Source organism: Cyrtonyx montezumae, unplaced genomic scaffold, assembly GCF_038088225.1.
Source record: "Cyrtonyx montezumae isolate F1298 unplaced genomic scaffold, pur_monq_1.0 scaffold_11, whole genome shotgun sequence".
In the NCBI taxonomy this organism is placed as follows: Eukaryota; Metazoa; Chordata; class Aves; order Galliformes; family Odontophoridae; genus Cyrtonyx; species Cyrtonyx montezumae.
The window spans coordinates 6,363,604-6,385,486 of NW_027071837.1; the positions used below are offsets into that span (position 1 = coordinate 6,363,604).

Genomic DNA, 21,883 nt, shown 5'->3' on the forward strand with positions numbered 1-21,883 from the left:
GACCCTACATTGACGAAATTTTCCTGTTTTTACTGAGACATTTTTTTAACTTGTCTTGGTGGTGAGTATGGTGACAGTGTTGTCAATGAGGAACAGATCAGGTGAGATAGAAATGATGAGACCTCAAGACCTATCTGGTTCTTGTCATGTTAATTGGTATTTATCAATTAAACTGATTACAATTTTGTGTATAGATGTTCAAAAATACTGGTACCTAACCGGCAGCCATTAGCTTTTTTGCAACATTGAAAATGAAATCATGATTGGATTGGACAAGAAAAAAGAAAAAGAAAAAAAGAAAAAGCATCAGTCATACTAAGCACCCATCTTGAAATTAAATGTCAAAGATAAATGCAAGAGAGGGGAAAAAATCAAATCAGAAAGGCAGTGCACTTACAGGAAAACACAGACTGTTCTGAACAAAATTACCAAAGAAATATTTGCTGACTGAATTGCTGGTTTGTTTTGATATAACTTTTTTTTGAGCATGCTCCCTTAGTATTTTTTTTAAATATAATCTTTTTTGTAATCTCACAAACAGATATTTCTCTGATAATTTTCAGAAGAATTCATCTTGCCCAGCTATCATTAGCTGCTGATAGAACTACACTATGAAATGCAGAAATCCTTACAACTTTATGACATGTAGCAAATCACTAGATATATATAGTAAATACTTGCAAGCCCTCAGGTAATTAGTTCTGAAGAAATAGGATGAATTATACTCAATTTTCTTTAAACATCAAGTAGAAGTATGAGTTCTTTATGGCTTATGGTAATGAGTTTCTTCAAATAGACTATTTCAGTTAGTGTTGCAACTATTGAAAATTTTCATAATTGTATACATGAAGATATTCAAGCTTCTCTTGGAAGAAATCGCCAGAGTCAACACATGGGTGGCTGTACAAAACCTGAGCATTAAGGATGCTGTTGAAGAAGTTCTGGCAGGTCGCCTGTGATAACTAAGGAGTTAGCAGCTGCTCCTATAATGCTTCCCCTGGAAGTTAACACACACAAAGGAGCTGGGGGAAGAATGGTGAGAACAGCTGGTGGCTCCATAGATTCTCACACCCACAGTACTTGACAAAAGGGAATGTCTGCATGCATCTTCAGTACTTCAGTGTGAAGTCTAAAAACTGAACTTAAATCAACCTAGCAGTGAAATTCATCAGAGCTTACTTATTCTCAAACACGTTTTGCTTCTCAGAGTGCACAAACATAGGTCTTTATTTTGATGGAGTTTATCCATTGTTAGGGCCACTTCATTTGTCTCAAGTGTGAAGCTATGACATATTCAAAAATTCAAATCAAATTCACATTCAGCATCTTACTTTTAACTGCTGTTGGATGTAGAGTCCACTTCTGTCAGTTTTTACATCAGAACTGGGGACTAGTGAGAAATACATAGTTATGAAAACTACAAATTTGCCCTAGAAATTTGATATTGTTGTCCTTATTTTGTTATACATTTGGTCTTGACAGGATGTACGGCGCTACTAAAAGCACTGCAGTAGGTTTCATGATACCTTCCTAAATCTGCAAGTATGAACAAGGTGAATGCATCATTAAATATTACCACACACAAGAGGATATAACACAGTGATAAACTTGAACACTTCCTCATTTAGACTAGGTGCTCATTAATGAGTGATTCGAACATATGTCAGACTTGGATTTTTGGGAAATAATCATTTAATCAAGAATCTGTAACAAGTTTCACTATTTCACACACATTCAATCATTTTGTATCATATTGATTTGCCCCTCTGTACAGCACTAAGCCACTTCTTTTTGGTCCTGAGAATTTTTTTCCAGAGAGAAAGTTTCTGCAATATTGAATGCCCCACGGCAGCTGTGAATCAAAAATAAGCCAGCTTAGTTAGCCTTGATCTAGTCTGGCCATACAGCAGGAAAACATTCTTACAAATATGCTGTACTTTGCAAATTGGATTTTGGTAAATCAGTTAATTTAAAAGAAAAGAAAAAACAAAAACAAAACAAAACAAACAAACAGAAAAAACTTGATGAACATATGGCTAGCAACTCTGAAAAAACAAATAGTAAAAACCATAAGAGTATTCTGTTTCTCTAGAACTTCTAGGAAAATGATTAGATATGTTGCGATACAAGGTAAGGTTCAGGTTGTTTTTAGTGTTAGTGACAAGGTAGGACAGAAAAGGAATTTGCTAATTAATTAGCAGAAAATATCCTGAGATAGCCATTAGGGAGTAATCTCTAAGAAAGCATTAACATAATCAATTAGCAGGGATGCATTCTTAATTAAGTTTAAGCAATGAGAATGGTTTATTCTGCTAGGCTAGTATTGAATTATTTGTAAATAAAACTGTGGGTAGAAACAGCAATATGAAGTTCATATGAAAAAACCACTCTAAGTTAAATTTAATGCTATTTTCATTTTAAATTTGGCATTTTATAACTTTGAACCTTAACTGATTGAATTAAATTATATGATTAGCAATCACACAATGCTGCCCACCAGAGAAGCGCTTAAAAATGGTCACCTAAAAGCATAACTTGTGAAGAACATGACCAACCAGTAGAATACAATATTTATTCAATTTCTGTTGCAGAAATTAAAGCACTTTTTAAATCATTTTGAACACATACAGAGGATTAGTAGAAATATAAATGTATTTATCACGCTAACACTAAATTCCTGCATTCGTCACTATCCATATGATAGTCTAGGTTCACAAAGAATACCCTGTCATAAATAAGATCACTAGGTATGCCATTTTAACTTTATGAAAGTTTCACTATTCCCAAAGTCTATTTCCAGGAAAATAAATTTTCTGATCTAAGAATTAAATACTTTCTACAGTTTTTAGGTGTACAGTCAAGGAACTAATGCGAGGCGTGACCTATATCACCCCTTGAAATATTGGCTTCAGTAGCAATATTATGGGACACCCATTACTTTATCTTCTCTACAGACCATTTCACATAGCTTATGCTTTTCAGGTTGTGGTGAAGACAGTCCTTCCCAAGGCAGACAGAAATACTTAGTACTTTTGTCAGTCTACTGAGAAGAACAACAATAGTTTTTTCTTGGATTTCTTATGTAAAGATCAAAAATATTTACTTCAAAACAGTGTTGTGCTGTATTCCCAGTGTCCTTTCAATTTAAGCTCTAGATGCCCTCCAGAGGTTCTCCAAACTTCTAGAAGCACACGTTTCTGTGCTTCTAGTATTATGTTTGGAATATTTCCTCCACTATTAGTGAAGCTTAACAAGTTGGTCGAAAACTAAAATACAGTGATGAGAGAGTAAACCTACTGAAAGTGGTACTAGCTTGTTAGTGAGTTATTGAGAATAAATGAAAGCACAAAAAGAATTTTCTACGACTGTGAGCAGTAGAGCCATGTCATCTTGGAGAACAGGGAGAATGAAATTTTTAAATTAGATTTGTAACTATTACCACATATCCAGTGACAGATATGGAGATCAGTTTTCAAATACTGAGTGACTGGTGTGCTAGTAAGCTGTTAGTGCGCACTGCTTTGTTCTGCGGGAGCATCCTGAAATTGAAGGATGACTCATGTCTCAGGGATTATTTATGCTACAATAGAACTGAAATAACTGAATTAGAACACCTTACTGTCAAGGTAGTTATTATTAGGCCAAATCAAACTATATAAATATAAGGTTTTCTTACTCTGAAATACCCGTGTCTGTTAGGATCACAGGATACTAATGTGATAAAACACATCAGTGAGCCACTTTAAAGTGAAAACACACTTAGAGCCCACACCTTATTCCTTCTTTTTGCCTCCTGGTTGAGACCTTGCTTGCTGGGTGAGAACTTCTTAATATTGATTTCTCTGCTTCTGTGAGAAAGACTCTTAAAATATGTATTGGTCTCTAGTTCTGTCAGAATGGCACAACTATAAAACATTTTCTGCATACAAATTTGTAGCTGTCATCACAGTTTTGTCATAGTGGTATTTAGGTATCTTTATGTCCCAGTTAGATTTGTGATGCATGTGACATGCAAACATTCTGTGCAAACACAATCAATTTGACATGTTCAGCACCAGGTCTACTTCACATGCACAACTTGTCTGCATGGAAAATATGCACTTCCTCTGCAAATCTGATGCTAAGCTGAGGTGTTTTGGACATTCCTTCACTCCAAAGGCTTCACACCCTGAGTGGAGATCATATGAGCCCAGAACATACATGCAACGAGCCCACAGTTTACCCTTATTACCAAGTTTATTACAGGGGACACCAGAAATGAGGACTTTCGTTGGATGACTTTTTTGGTAAGGTGGCAAGGTACTGTTTCTTTCCTCACTTAACTCATGAGGAGGCAGACTGAGCATTGGATAAGATAAGAAACCACTTTCAGTATATCTTTTAGTCATCTATTCCTTCGTTAGTATCTGTTTAGCTTGTGTCTGTCAAGCTGAAGAACACAACTTACCCAAAGTGACTGAAATACATGTAACATTTTTAATAAGTTCAGCCTTAGTTTCTTTTTCTCTTACATTGCTTTTCAGTATATCCTATAGTATGAAACTTATTTAATAGTGACTCTTAAGAGTGTAGAAATGCATAATTACATGTTAACTCTGAATTCACTTAATTGTTTTAATGAAAAATTGCATAGAGAATACTGGTTATCCCTTAGTCAAATGCATCCATACTTACAGTATGCTTTGTTAACTTTCCAAGGAAATAGGATCCAAATATATTACCACAGCTGAAGCATCTAGTGATGGAGTCATTTTTTGAAATGCCTTTGATTGAACTGCATTCCTACAGCAGGTATGCAAGAGTGCACGCTGAATGCATTTTCAAAGTGACCCTGTCAGACTTATAGTGACTGTATCTTCTCTCTGAACTTTTGATAAAATGCTCATGATTACATGCTGATTTTGTCAGAAACTCCATCCAGGCATGAACAGCATATCCAGTGGCAGCAAGGTCATGATACAGCAAGTTTGCATCCCACAAAATAACCTACCATTAAGAACTCATTTTTACCAATTTATGGCCAAAGCTTCTGTGGAATGTATCTACAGATGTTTTCCTTTTATATATATCTTAGCAGGTGATCTGGTAACCAATGAATTCTAGCAACTCAAAAAAGTGCAAAGAAATGCTATTTGTACACAGCATGTGCTGAACAAGGATTTGGATAGCACATAAAACAGGGAAACAAGAACTTTTTCCAGGCATAATTGATAGTTCAATTTCTCAATTCTCTAGCATTTTACCTATTCATATTATCACTGACTGCATTTATCTTATAAAAATCAAAATGGTGGCAAAACAAATTCCATACATTTTACCACTTATATGCACTGATTTGTTGGGAGGTAAATACTTGCTATTAAAAGGGTATCATCTGGTATACTTCAGTTCAAATTTGATATTCAGTTTAACACTATCTGTTCTTTTTCTTTTTTCCCTTTCTGATCTCTTCTTCTTTTTGAGTAGTAATAGAAGAGTCTTGTTTATTAGAACTGTGGAGAACCAGTTGTGTGCGTATAGATTCTCAGTGCTTTTGCAAATAGAAATCACAGTTCTTTCTCTCTGATCACATTTAAAGATTGCTTTGTTGTTTGTGTAAGGTTTTTTGTGTGTCTAGTTGTTTCTGTGTGCGTGCTTTCCCAAGCTGCAAGGGCTCTCCTCTTTTTTTTTTTTTTTTTCCCCATAGTATTGTCATTATCTGTTACCTGATTCATTGTTCTTTCATCAAAATATAGTTATACAAAATAATTGAAGTTGTTTAATATAGATGCCAAGAAGCACATATCATACCATTCACTGAACAGGCTGTAGTCCTGACCCATATAAAACCAGAAAAAGAGTGATAAAAAATACTTTCTCGTCCTGTTTACTAGATTTACTGGAGAACCTGTCCCTTATGATTGGGCACAAATGAAAACTGCTACATAGATTGTTTCCTGATTAGGTTTCCAAGTTTTTTTTTTTTTTTAATGTGCCAAAACAACTGAAGTTTTTGTAACCCTACTGAATGTTGAAACCCAGAGTTTGCATTTTAACCATGTACCTCAAAGCTCTGTCTCACAGTTCTATTGCACAGTTTTCCCCATTTCTCCTTGTCAAATCATAAGACCTCATAGAAAAAAAGATTGTACAAAACATTATAGGAAATCAGTAAAGACTGAAAAAAGACACTTAAAGTTGCAGTCATATTTTCTATAAGCTCAAATTTCCATCGTCTTTCACTGTTTGCCTCTTGGTTCTGCTTCCCAAATTTTCTGCAGCCTAGTCACTTCTTTACACATCCACAGTTTTATCAGACAGAGCATTAGAGGGTAAAGGCTTTTAATGAGATTCTTTCACCTGTGCTGCATATTATTTGAACATCCTTCTCTCTCCCCAGGGAAGAAGTGTTACTTTACAGGGTGTCTTTTTGTTTACTATTGAGTTTCTTTTGCATAACAACAGGCAACAGAGTACAATAAGAAAGAAAGTACTTATACCATTATTGAGATTTAATACTGTGTTTATAGTACTATTGGCATTTTAGAAAGAGGGTACTAAGGGTTTGCTAAAAATGGAAGCAAAAATCATTAGGTAGTAAAAGCACTGGCACTATGCTTTGATCACTGCACAGAACCTCTTGCAATCTGAAGGATTGGTGATTGTTGATAAAGCAGCCTTGTGTAACTGTTTGGTAGAATTGATGTGGTTTGGCAAATGTTCAGTGTTCAGCTGTGTAATGCCAGTAAGCTTCTAACAGACAAGTTTCCTTGAGCCAACTTTTATGAAATTCTTAAGAAACCAGTTTTGACCGAGTCACTGAGACCTGAGGAAATATTTAATATAAATTGAGCTTTTTTGAAGTCTTACCCCTTGGCTCTCCTGTCTTCTCAGAGACAAATAATTGTTTAAAAATATTTACTTCATAACTTCACAATCCTGCCACAATATATAGTGTAACTCACATCAGTTCTTTTTACCTACTTTGCTGGGGTACCTAAGCTGAGAGAAAACTTTTCAGTGTATTTTAAGTACCATGGATGGACAGAAAGATAATATCTGTCATGACAGGACAGATTTGTTATAAATGCAAATCCTTCAAGGCCTAATACAGAATTAGAAATGTATTTTATGCAACATAGTGTTTGATGTACTAAAATATGACATGGGCGACAACACCAGTTCTGGAACCAACCAAAGTATGTTAAAATAGCTGCTCAGTAATTCCAGAAGTGTGTCCTGACATGTGTCTTCTAGCACTGCCAAGGAATCTTTCTGCCATTTCTTAGCCACCTCCAGCACTGACTTAAAGTCAGAAAGCTTTAACACTGCTGCAGCTGTCAGCCTCAGATTTCTGTAACAAGGTCATTCTTGAGCTTTCTCAACCTTGAGGGCTTCCAAAGGAAAAGCATCTGATCTTTAAATCTCTAGTGACCTCTTGCTTATTGCAAATTTGGGATAAACTGAGATATATGCTTTGTTTTCAAGTTGAGACCCCTCCTAATCTTAACTGTGAAAGATGACAGTTTGGAAATTGGTTTACAGATTCTTCTAAGAGTTGGTCTCCTTTCATCCCTTGGTTTGAATTACTGATGCTATTGCTCCTTCGTATGGTATGTATTGACTTCTACTGTGTGATGTTTTAACCCGGTGGCATGGACTATGACAAATGCAAAAAAACAGTCATTTCACACTTCTGCACTAGTGAGAGATGATCTATCTCTGATATGTGACAAAATGTAGGATTACTCTTTTATTTTTTTTTATAAATCATCAGTGGTTTTAGCAACAGTGTTTAAGCTATCAATCTCAATCTGTTGTGGGCCTACTTGCTAAAGAGTGACTTTATAACGGCACTTTATGCTGTGCATAGCAGGAGATTCATATCACCCCTTGATGATGTGTAAGGTCCAAACTAACAATAGATGCAATTCTACAGCAGAGTCTCAGAAAACAGTGTCCACTACAGTTATCTAACCCCTGCATTCACTCACTTTTTGAGACATTATGCTAACTGGGAGAATATCCACCACTTCCTGTAGGAGCTTTTGGACACATTTTTCCAGTACTTATTTCTTGTTGAATCTCACTCATAAGAAATTTCAAATTAAAGAGGTACTTGAATGGCTTAGTTTGTAACAATGCCTTCCACACACAGTGATTTGATCAGTATTGACTTAAGGTACAATTTATTCAATGAAAAGACTCTAAGGAAAAGGAAGATATTTCAGGAATGCTATGAAGTATTGACCTAACGTAACCTTGTTTAGAAAAACTAGCAATATGAGGAATGAAATGGTACATCTGGAGGCAAGAAGAAGAGTGTCTGGTGCTTCTACAATTTACATATTCTCCCAAGCAGTGATATAAAATAAAGCCTGAACTGCTTCTGCAAAGCAAGCCTTCTGGCTATGTGTAAATTTCTGCACAAAATTCTGGTAGCAGATCCTGAGCTGACACAGACTTCAGACACAGTAATTTACATCTGCAGATGATCTAGGACTGTTTGTGGTTTGTTTTTATTTTTATTTTTATGTTGCAGTGCAATAGAAAGATCTGGAACCACATTTCAAATGAGTGGCTGATGAAAGTGATTTCCCACATGGCTCACGGACCAGAGGAAGATCACTGCACGATCACATTTTAGCCCATGCTGCAACTTTTCACAAGTACAAATAGTTATTATTTTTGACCCAAAGCAGTAAGAGGAACTCATTTTGCTGTGTAAAATGTAAATCATTGCAGATGAAAAAATCAGGAAAAAAAACCCACAACCCACCAACAAGAACACAAAACACAAACAATACACGCTTTCTTTAGTAAGCATGATGCTAATATCATAACAATTTCCCCAGTGACAAACTGAACAATCCACTTATCCTTCTGACCTGAGCTATGGTTCAGGATAACATTCATTAACCCTGGCACGCTAAAATGCTTATTGAAAACAAGATCAGGATAAAATCCAGAAGTTCTGCCTTGTAAGAAATTTCTTAACATTGTCAGTACATACAATACAGGATTTTCTTTTTTTTAATAAATGTCAAAATATTTTCCACAAATATTTTGGCACTTTTGAAGCCAACATGTGTTGTTTTATTTGAATTCAGCTCACTGTTTTGAGATTGTTTGATATTAAAGAGCATTTCTGACAGGTACAGAAAACTCTGCATCCCTTTTGCTGACTTTATCTCCCGTTGTGGCATTCTCTCACCTAAGGAGCAGAAATATTTTTCCACAGTTTCATTATAGGATTTCAAACACCCTCTGCAGTATGCTTTAAGAGAGTCATTTTGTTTTGAGGGAAATTGTAGTCTTCCCGTTCTCAGCTCACAGAAAATATGACCTGAAGTGCAGCTTCTCAGCTGCTGAGAGAAGCAAGCTAGTAGACCAGCAGATATGCACTCTTGAGAACTGATTAAAAAGCATTTCATGTTCAAATTAAATTGCATCACTGATATGAAAATTATATTTTTGTCTTATTTTATTGGTGTAAAAATTCAGATTTTCAGCACAAAAGCCTTTTCTTATTTCCATCTTACAGCAGCTTAATTTTCCTTAATGAAACTTTGCCTTTAGAAAATCCTCAGTATAAATCAAGTGGAAAATCCAAGAAGAAATACATGTGCTACTTGGTGCCAGTCTGAAGGGACACCTGTTTATATTCCTACAGTACTCTCTTGATTCTGCAAAATTAATGAGAAGTGGCCTTTTGCAACACTAGTACATATTCTTAAATTAGAAAAGATTAACTAAATTCACACATGGGATAATGGTTTCTACTCCCAAGTTTATTCTGACTTGGTGCTGAGCCATCAATCATTTCATCATGTGGAAAATCTGGAACAGAAAACACATGTATAGACAGACACACACAGCTCTTTAAATTCCTGATTTGCCTAACCCAATCATAAGTAAAAAGTAGTACTTTTTAAATGATTACTGATTCTGCAGTAACAATCTGTTCTGAATGACAAATATCACCACTGCAGATAAGCAGGTGTGGCCTCCCTTTCAGCAGAGACAAGTTGGAGCCCATCATTTCTTTCTGTTCTTCCTCTATCTCTGTGCTTTCTTAAGGACTGAGCATCTTTTTTTTTTTCTTTCAATTTTCCCTTTTCATTTTCTTTCCACTATGAAATAGTTAAAAGATATACTTTTCATTACTGAACAGTAACCATCCATTCATGATCTGAATCTCCACCCCAGAATCTCTCATTGCCAACTTTAGTCCTATAACAAATTGACCCAAACATAAGGCTGGTGAACAGCTTGGATCAGAAAGTGCCTTAAATGGAGAGAGTCACTTCGCCTAACCCAGCTCAAGGCTTTCTTCCCTGAGCTCCCTCCTAGCCCACACATCCCTGCATTTGATTCCTACTCCATGTTCCTGCCACAGCAAAGATTTTCTTGAAAGAGAATTTTGAAGATAAAGAGAATTTTGAAGAAGCAGAATGCTCAAAGTATGTTTTATCTGATTGTACTTATAATGAAAGTATTTTCTTCATTGTTCTTCTTACTTCTCCAGATCATAGTGAATCTTCAGTGCTAGAGTAAGGGCTTTTCCTGATGTTTTCATTTCTAAATTGGTATTGGTTGTGAGAGAAGATAATTGGTTAGGGTTTTTTTTTTGTTTGTTTGTTTTTTATCTAAAGTACAATGAAAACTTGCATGAAAAATAGGATATTTCAGATTATTGATTCATGATTTTTATCATAGACTCTGAAAAAACATTATTAAATCATGTATGGACAATAATAATAAAGATTGCAGAAACAATTATATGATGTTTAAGGGCATTCTTGTTGAAAAGCTGAATTACTTTAATGCAATGATCCTACACTTCAGAGTTAGCTTTATGGAGATAGCTTTATGAATATGTATTGGATAGCTGTTTTTCTTTTCTAACTTTATATAAAAAGTCTCATATGCAAATTCCCACTGCAGAGAATCTCTAATGAGTCTTGAGTATACTTCTAAATTATAGCCTCTTTTATTATGGACTAACCTTAACACACTTTTTCTCAGTGTACAAGAACAACTGTCAAGAATTACTGTCCTGAAGGTCAAATCATGTGGAAAAGTCCAAATTAAAAACAGCATGCTTGGAACTTGCAACTCCATAGTGATTCAGTATTTGTCTTTCCTACAAACAATATTAATTTTAATAATTTTAATTATTTATTTTAATAAATTTCTAACATTACTAAGAGGTGCAGAAATAATCAGTCTTTCCTGATGTCAATTCAAGGCCATTTGGCTTTCAAAACTCATGCAATATAACAAACAAACAAACAAACAACAAAAAACAGGAAAAACTAGCTTCAAAATATTATTGCATGGATAAAAAAATTAAAATAAAGCTGCTGCCAAACCTAAAAAATAAAAGGAAACAAACTCACTTTGAACATTCTTTCTTTCTAGTTCTGATACAGCACCTATAGGGCTATACTACAGCTATATTATTACAATACCATAATGTGGTGCCAAATCTCATTTTCTGAAGAGACAACCTTTTCCACTCAAGTCACCAAATTGAGGAGAAAAAAATAAACAATATGTTCAATAATGTAGTATCCAAAACCAAGATATACACATTGAGTCACTAATTTTTTTCTTACTTTTTTTTTCTTTTTTTTAGTTTATATCAGTAGAAATGTACAAAAGGCAAATTAACTTACAGACTGATGGCTAATATAGTCCCTGAACACCTGACAGGTTACACAGTAACTTAATCACTCATGAGTATATATCACTCATATATACTACTATATTGTTTCTGAGCTTACACTTCTAGATAATCTTTTGGATCTTCTGTGGCTTACAAGGATCTAGACCATCTAGTCTAACCCTTCCATACCACCAACGTTGCCCATTAAATCATGCTCCTTAATACCACATTTAAACACTTCTTGAACACTTTCAGGGACTGTGACACAACCACCTCCTCAGGCAGCTTGTTCCACTGCTGACAGCTCTTCTGGAGAAGATGATGAAACAATACAATTTTACAGAAAAAAACTAAACTCTTATAATTTCATCATTTGCATTATTTCAACAATAGAAGGCCTATAAATTGAAGCTAAACAACAACAACAAAATGGTGTGCTCTTAAAGAGCAAAACACAGTAAAACAGATAGAAGACAGATGCAGACAGATTGCATAACAGAATGGAATAAGAAAACATGAGGAATGATAAGATACCAAAAAAAGTGCATGGCTGATTGTTAAAAGCATCTGATCACTCACATAAGATGGGAATGACTAAAAAAGTGTGATTAAAAAGTTTTGTAACAGTAGTTTCAATTGAGTGCAGAGGCTTGAGTGAGTCAGAGGAAGAGTTCCAGACAACCTTAATGAGAATACTGAATATAACAGAATGGAGAGAATGGAAATGGAATTTTAGGTCTTTGTTGTTTGTTTTTAAAGGCTGAAAGGTTTAACACCTAATCATGTTTTTGTTATCAAGGGAAATAAAGAAAATGAAAAATGGTAAGGTAAAAAGTAAAAGGGAAAGTGATTGGACAAGTAGGATAGAAAGTAGACGATAAACTGGTGCTTCTTTGTAATGAAGGATGTTTATGGTGGAGAAAAGTATGTCAAAACAACATGAAGGCATGTATAAACACCTCGTTTTTTCAGTTTTATTTTCAAGTGACAAGATATTATGCAGATATTATATAATATATAATTATATAATATATTATATATAAATAATATATTATTTATATATAATATAATATTAAAAAATTATTATTATAATAAATAATATTATAATATTATTTATAATATTATAAATAATATAATAAATATTATTTATATTAATATAATATAATTTTATTATTAATTATAATATATAATTATTATAATATAATAATATTATAAATAATATAATAAATATTATTATAATATTAAAAATTATTATAATATATAAATAATATATATATAATATATTATAAATATATAATATATTATGCAGATATTATATAATATATAATTATAATTATATATTATTAATATTTATTTCTATCTTACCTACACTTGATACAGAACTAATCAATTACATTTTAGGTGCAGTTATGAAAACACTGCAATTAAAAGGTACTCAGTTTGAAAGGAATATGGGACAAAATGACTTTTTTTCTTTCAAATGTGCTTTCTTTTTAGACAGTAGTAAGCACTGTGATCTATTTTCTGTGCAAACAAGTATGCATACTGCAAGTAATCATCAATAAGTGATCTGTAATCTGTATATGGAGTGACGGAATAAGAGAGGATAATGGATAAAATTCTGAACCTATCAGATCAGATAATGTGACTAATAAGTACACTTGAGGTACAACTTGATGCACTGCTGATCTGAGCAGAAAGGCAGAAATTTCAAAGGATCTCTTATGTGTTTCCCAGAACACTTAATCACTTAGATTATGTCCTAAGTTTTATATCAGAACCTACTATCTCAAAACATTGTACACACAATGAAAGTGATTTAAATACACCAACTTTAGCAGCTGAAGATTTACAAGTTATAATGTAGGCAATACTTCCATGTAGATCCACTTGATTGAGGATTCAGGATAAATCATGAGGGCTGACAGTCTTCAGAAGTGAATGGTCTCACTCAATTTACATAACTAGCTCTTAATATTTAATTAAAAAATAAAGTAAAAAAAATTGGATATATCAGATGATAAAGGAGTGTGATTTCTGAGCAAAGTGCACATTTTTCTGAATTCAGATGCTTACAACATCTTGAAGATGTACTTAAAATTATAGTGTTTTGCTCTACACATGCAGTTATGTAAATAAAGCAGGATTTGGGGTACTCTGCCTTTTCCTTAGAAAAGAAAATCTGATAGAATTCTGTAATATTACTGAAAAGTGAGTATACTTAGAAGAAATTAAGAAGCATTTCCCAGAAGAAAGAATCAATCTACAAGGAAGTCATTCTCTACTCTCATTCTGGACAGAGTTGCCAGAACTACTCCTACTCATCAGCATTACTACCTTAGAGATAGCCTGCTTGTAGAGATAGCCTGCTTGTAGGTGTTTACCAATGTTGCCATCCTCAAGAAGGTTAATTGGAATTAACTAAAATGGATGAACTTTGAAGTGAATTAATTACATTATCCTAAGTCCTGGTGCAGATATTCCTATTTAAAATTAAAATGATCTTAATTTGGTTTAGCTTACTTCACTCCTAAAGTAAAGATAAAATGAATTAAGATAATTTCAAAACTCATTTGCATTAATTTTCCTGTGTACACATGTGTAAACAAGAACCAAGATCCTAAAACCTCATTTAGTTTCATTAAGCATATCAATAATGCATCAGAACTGGAAGACTGGTTTTCAAACACAAGTTCTTCACAATGACATCATTTAGGATGATCACAATCTATGAGCTTTGTACATTTTTTAAAGTCTTTAGAAGCAGAAATTTCATTAATAGAAAATACCGTTTACACAATGATACTAGTAAGGGGGGGGAGGGGGGGAGCAAATGGCAAATTATAAACATCCTGATTTATACATATATCATCTTTGAAATAATAGCAATCTGAAGACAGGAGTCTGCAGAAGTATTTTATGCACAACATACCCACATGCTCTGATTACTATGCTTCTTTAAAATCGATGAACCTAAAACACATGAGAAAATATGGAATACCTCACAGTTCAGATAAAATAATTTTTGAGCAGCCCTGATAAATGATGGCAGAATATATTTTGAGATTACTCTGAAAACAGATGACGAAGAAGAGATTTTAATGAAATCTATGTACATAACTAAGGAATTCTGAGTAGAACAATAGATATGTGGTAAAAAAGAAGTATGAATTCATTGCCATAGGCAGTTTAACTTGTATTATTGGAAAAAGAAACAACAGTCTAAAAGTATAACAAAGATACTTGAGAAAACTAATGAATATGTTGCTTCTAGTAGAAATTCCTTTTTTTCTTTATCAAAATAGAGTAATATGTAAACATGCAAAAATAAATACAAGAGAACTGCTGAGATGCTTTTGTGTGAGAAGATGGTCCAGAAAAAAAACAGAGATTTTAATACAATTAGTAAATTAACTCTTCATGAATAACACTATTAAAGGAGCAGTGCATTGCATTCCCAGAACCACAGTACAGTAATTAGGAAGATTTTCATCAATAAAATAAATACAAATTGCACTGTAACTCTCTAATAACTGCATCCTACTAATTATGGATATGAAAAGCATCAGATGAGATGTATTTCATGTTACTTAGATAAAAATATTTTTTCTTAAAAGAAATAATATTTCTTAAGATTTTGCTATAGTAGCCATATCATAGAGTACAGTTTTAAGCACTCCACCTTCAGGATGTTCTTTTCTACTGGTTCTCTGATTGTCTTATATCCTGTGCAAAGATATAGCCTACATATATCACTTCTATGATGAAGCAATATAATATGTGGTAACATTGTGAACAACGAGGATGAAGTGTTGTAAGGAACAGGAATCAAGACAAAACATTTGTAAACTAACAAACTATTTCTAAATCTACTTCAAGTATTCTATGTGTATCTGAACACACAAGCTTGTAGATATCTATCTCCTTTTCTCAATATTCCAACTGTATTTGGTTGTCTTTGTGATACATAAAACGTAGAAGAGATATGATAAAATGTCATGCTGTTGAATAAAAATTTTATTATTGTTAGACCATATGAATTTAAAGAAAAAAAAAAACAACAAAAAAACAACTTTTCAAAGATGTTATGCTCAGCGTAGCACTCAGATGGTCTGTCAAAGAATGAGAGAATACCTGAAAAACCTCATAGTCCTCACCTGACAAACGAACTTGTTAAAAATAGCAGAGGAAGATCAGTCAGGAGTTAAAAGATGGTTTTGAAAAGAGTCAGAATGCAAAGTTTTCTTTTAGATCTCTGTCAGACTTGAAGTTCTTTCAGTTTTGTTTTGCATCTTATAACCACGCACAATTTGTACTGTAGTTTTGAACTACAGTTATTCCTCCTCATCTCAGGCACACAGCTTTGGGAAAGCATTTGCTGCCTTTTCACCACAATCAGAGCACAGAGAGAAGAAAGAATAACATTAGTTCATATTGCTGCTGGTCTGACTGCAATTATAAGACAGAACTATGACTAGTTTGTGTTCATTAAATAGGAAGGTCACAAGTATCTTTGAACTGACACTCATTCTTTGTGTGCAAACATATTCTCTTTCATGTTCTTACTCTCAGAAGGTGGCTTTTAACTAAACTTTCAAAAAAAAAAATTGGCAGTACATGCTTCTTCTTTTATAATATCTAATATGATTTTTTTGAGACTTCTTAAAATATTTTAAAGGAAACTTATTTAAAAATTGGGAAAGTCAACTCATTAAGTAACAAATTCATAGTAAAAACTTCTATAACTGAAGGCAATAACTAAAACCTCTCTGAAAATTTTCTCCAGACAATAAGCAATCTCTTTGAGTTTGACACTTCCTGAAGTGACTGATGATGACTTTCTCAAAAAGATGTTTTCTAGATGTAGTCAATTCAAAAAGACACAGCAAAAAAAAAAAAAAAATTGCATTCTAAATTTTATCTAATGTAAGTTGTTACATTTCATGTACTGAGATATGTTAGAAATGTAAAAACATTTTTTGAAAGTTCTATCACTTCCCTATAATTTCCTTTATTTGTGACGGCTTCATTAAAAGTTGCATTCACTTCTGGAATTCACTAACTGTGAACGAGCAGGATCTCTAGTAAAGATAACATGTAATCTGCATGCTCATAAGATGCAGTTAATGGACATCTCAGTTTGCTCCTGTAGGCAAATCACAGACATCCAAGAGAAATCCAATTCAGGTGAATAAAGTTGAAGGGAACCTACCTTTGCTTTTTCTGGAACATCATTCAATGTAAGATCTACTCAACATTAACCAATAACCACATTACTCAGCAGAAAGTACATGTTGCTTATTCTAGACTTCATAGATGAAGAGCAATGCATCAAAAAATATTCATTAACCTGCAGGTCAGGTGTGCAGAACCAAGAAGTTGAGTTAGAAGCACTACAGTAAATGAAAAGACTTTTTCCTTTACAATCCCATCTAAGGTACAATTGTGGGATACTTGCTGCACACAAGAATGTTTCTAAGGTATTTGTGCAGTGTCTGAAGGACCTGATATGTCAGAAAGATGCAGGGTTAAATTGTCATTTTAAAGCAGAGTGTTTGGGCACATCCCAATTGTCTGTGTAAGTGCTCCAGATTCTTTATATAAGTCCGCTTCTGTTTTCTTTTATTTTCATTTCCTATTGCTCATGTTTCCACTTTACAGAATAACTGCATCTCGATTCTTTATTTCTATCACTGCTGCCCATTCAGGGGTAGAGCAGACAAGTGTTGAACTTATTCTTATCTGAACTTCCTGGTTCAAAACTACTCAGCCAGGAATACAAATTACAGATCCACGGTGATCCTGTAAATTATATCACTCTAATGCACCTCACGCCTCAGCAGACTCACACTTTTTGATAGCATAATATGCAGAACCAGAGAAGCACTTTAAATATACCCATTTCTAATTCAGTAAAGACTGAAAAGGAAGAAATGTTTTTTGTCAAACTGTCTTTTCTGCATCTCACCCTGAAAGTATTTCTAGAAAGAGCAGAGATTTTTACTTGTTTAAAAATGAGTTATGTGATGGTTACCTCAAGGAATATTAAGAGAAACATGAGAATAATTCCATCAAGGCTTTTAAAAATCCAGTATGCAATTTGTCTTTCATTTCAGAGAGTTAAGAATCTAAACTGCAATGGCAGAAACAACCATTTATCTGCCATTGTTCATTCCTGGGAGTTATTCATATGCCCTGCATTAGTTTTCAGAAGGAGCAAACTACCTCAACTTTTATTCCAAACATGTACTGTCTGCAGTGTTCATTGGCTGGGTCATACACAATTTACTCTTTTATGCATTCTCATCTCATTTTTGCTTTCTTATTTAAATGCAGTATTATTTATTGCTATGTATAAAGAAAACAGCCTCAATCCAAGGTGACTGCTAAGACAAAGCAAGCACTAAGTAGCTTTTGCCATTACTGCCCACATAATGTCATTATCTACATGCTTGTGCTTACCATAGGGAGAGTCGGAGGTGGTTTGTTGTTTTTTTTCCACATCTTTATTTCTAAGGTAGTTCTCAACCATTGTTTAATTACTGAGAAGCTAGTAGCCCAACGAAATAGGAAATGAAGAAGAGTCATTAGCAGATTATAGCAGTGTATGATAGAATCAAATAATAGAAACACAGATATTAGCACAATGGATTTTAATTGTTATCGTTGCTTCTCTTTGCTCTTTCCATTTCTTACAAGCTTTAAAAAGCACTTGAAGATTATACAAATTATGGTATTCACTGTCTCCCATGAGCTGTAGAAATGTGCAACCTCTGACCAGTCAGTAGGAACCTGGTGTGCACACATTGTCACACATTAATTTCAGACAGAGCACAGTTAGATTGAAAAAGTCAAGTACTCAGAGAGATGATATGCCTCAGTTAAGCTTGTCATTGCAACCTTGAAGGCCTCTATATGTCTGCAGCATGATGCAGTTTTTGATTCTAATCTCTTTTGTGCCAAGTGTTTGTTTAATGCATTGTTCATGTTGTTGGTGTGTCTTCATTAGTGAACGAGTAGTTTCTTTTTATGGCACACTTCAGGCTCAGCTCTCAGGATGGATCTGTTCAACACTTATTGGGAGAAACATTCATCTCTCTACTACCTCTTCTACAACATTCATCAATATACTATTCAATCATTCATCAATCTACTTTGACAGAGTTTTTGTGAGATGAAATATGTGACAGACTAGAACGATGGAAATTAAGGTGCAGAGAAATAAGATTAAAGGTACTATCAAAATTCTAATTATCAGTCTGAGGCAGTTAGGACCTGTTAGTTCAGAGTATAGCACTACTGCACAATATACTTTCCACTTAAAATAAAAAGCTGTGGTAGAACGAAGTTAAGCTTAAGCAGGCTTTAAGACATTTGCCATAGAATAGCTTCTTGCCATTCTGTCAGTTTCTGATTTCTCAGTACTCCATTTTTGCATTTCTGTATGCATGACAGCCATTCTACTCATTTATTGAAAGCCCTATTTCTATTCTACTTCCTTCAGGAAAGCATTTTATATTATCTGTTAAGGAGAATGATACATAAACTAAGCTATACTGTGTTCACATTGGAGTATAAAGAGGCATTCCTAAAGATACTCCACCTAATTATGAGATTATATGGATCAAGATAGTCCTTTTCTGTATCTACAATTATTTCCTATTAAGCTACCTAATGACCCCAAGATATTGGTGAGTCCTAACTACTTTTTAATAATAGATATTATGACTCATCCATCCACACTACCTTACTTTTCAGTGCCCCATGGAAAAGATAGGAAGCCTTTTAGTAACATATCCTAATATATCATAGCAATTTAACTTCTAATAGATTTTATTATTGCTTTTAATTCTTTTTTTCCCAAGGATATTGATTTTGAGAGTACAGTATTCTTGCAATTAGATACAAACAGTTTTTCAGTATGTAATTATTTTTGCTTTGTAACTTTTGCAGAAGACAAACTGCCTTAATATAACCTCAGATCTCTCTGGCTTGTACAGATGTTGAAATAACAAGAACATAAATACAACAAGTGAGTGAATACAAAACAAGACTGTATCTATAATACTTTAGAGAAATGGCTCTGTCTGACTTGTCAACACATGAAAACTTAAAACTACTGTATACCTACACACACAGCTCTTTAAAAGCAGTTAGGTAAAGCAGACAAAGATAACATAGCTTTTCACTGGGTAACATAAAATGTCTTTGTGGTTTTTTTGAAGAGTTCTCATGAACAGAATACTAAGGAAGAAAGCAGGCATCTCCATGGCAGTCTCAGCCATCCATTTCTCAGCAAGCATATACTCCAGCCTCAGCAAAAGTATTCTGCAGAGAACATATTTTATGGTCTGCTTCCCTGTGAAAATTTACATAAAACTAGGAAGCTTCTTTGGTTAGAAGGCAGTGCTTTACAGGGCTACACCACTGTTTGTTCTATCAATAGTACTTGTTTAAGCATTACACTGTGAACTGTTTCTCCTATATTAACAATTTTACTGCTGTTCTTCATATATTAAGCAGCTTCTCTAGTGAAGCAGAAAGGAGGCATTAAACCGTGACTAGAAATGTTATTCTAATATCATCACAAAAAATATTATATTTACAATTCACAGGAGGAGAATCAGTATTCATGTTTAGCTTTTTTTGAAACATAAAGTCTTAAGCACTACGTGCAGTTTTGTCAGTATCTTTTCTCACAATTAATGCTGATTTATATATATATATATATATACGTACATATATATATAAACCAGTTAAAATGTTTGTTCTGTTGTCATAATGTTTGTTACCTACTCATAACTTTTCATTTTTAATCCCAAGTTATCTTTTATTTTTGGTGTATTTACAGCAAGAAATTGTCATTTCTTCTTAATAGCAGCAGGGTGGTACAAGTCCTTTTATTTATACTTTTTCCCAGTGCCAAACTAAATAGCAGATCACTGACAGAATATCAGAAACCAAGCAAAGACTGTGCTTAGCGCTCTGTAGTAGAAATAGTCATTTTTCATTATTCTATCAAAATTTAAATAGGATTTAAATAAATTGAGAACCTTAAGTACAACTCAGGAATAGAGATGTCATGTCTGAGGCACCTTCAGTGTGTGCACCAATGCTGTAGTCAATACTACCTCAATATCTTTCTTGGGCAACAGGAGAAAATATTCTAAAACATTTCATATTTTGAAGTAATTATTGTCTTAAGTGATTTAGGTTAGTTCAGTTTTTAAGAAAGCATCAAAAAATTTGTTTCATAAGAGTTATTCAAATAAAACCCAGACGCCTTTTGAACTGCACAGAAATCACTGTACAACTCATCACCAAGAGCTATCACAAGACAAAGTACCAATTCCTCAAAGTCATCTAAAAAATCTGTAACAAATTAAGGAATTAGCTTTTTTGTTTTTGTCTTCCTAGTCACAAGAACACAGATTTATTTAATTTTTTTCTGCATGTATATTTTCCTTTGCTGTTAAGAGAAAAATTAGCTTACAGTGTATATAGTACTTAAGACACCAAAAGCTCTCTCAATCTCTGCTCAAAAACAACAAGCTTCTGCACCAGCATCTGAAATACACAGAACTATAAAAGTGTCCCACACCATTATTGATTTTAACGTGTATAAAGCAGCTCAAGCATTAGACAGCAGACATTGCTAGTCATAAACATTACAAGGAATCTCTGTATCTTCAGCAATTACATAATGCTTTTGTTAATGCAGCAGATCGTTCACTTTGAAATCAGAGTTCTGGAAATGTCCTTGGTGTCTTCAGTTGCAATCACAAAAAGAAGGGTAAGGCTACTACTACGTACCACATATTGCCATTTTAAGCAAAAAATACCTGAATAGCCATCTTGCTGGCAACTTTCTAATTGCAGTTGAAAATCCATCCTATCTGGGATCCTATAGAACTTTTTGTAGCCTTATACTAGAGTCAAGCAAGCTCCATGGCACTGTGCTAATGAAAAGCAACCCAAAAAAGTTTAACTGACTATATCACCATAAGTGTACAGGAACAAACAACAGCAAAAAACACTCAGACTGTAATGGCCTTGTTTTAAATCACACATTGTACTGGGATTAGAAAATAATTTTTCTTCTTTTAGGTAAAGAGATTATCATTCTACTAATTATTCTCAGCAGAATATAAAAGATGAGAAAATGATCTAAAACTTTTCTTGATAGAGCTAAACTCATGACTAGGCTTAATAGGCTCATTATAATGATCAACA

General features: G+C 33.8%; 1 protein-coding gene across 3 annotated transcripts in view; it reads right to left on the reverse strand.

The window, feature by feature from the left end:
• Positions 1–21,883, reverse strand: part of PCDH11X (protocadherin 11 X-linked) — a 395,938-nt gene that overhangs the window by 64,027 nt on the left and 310,028 nt on the right. For all 3 annotated transcript variants that reach the window (XM_065729488.1, XM_065729487.1, XM_065729489.1), the window contains one exon: positions 11,413–11,425. In XM_065729488.1, coding sequence (XP_065585560.1) covers positions 11,413–11,425 — 13 coding nt within the window. The remainder of the gene's footprint in view (positions 1–11,412; positions 11,426–21,883) is intronic.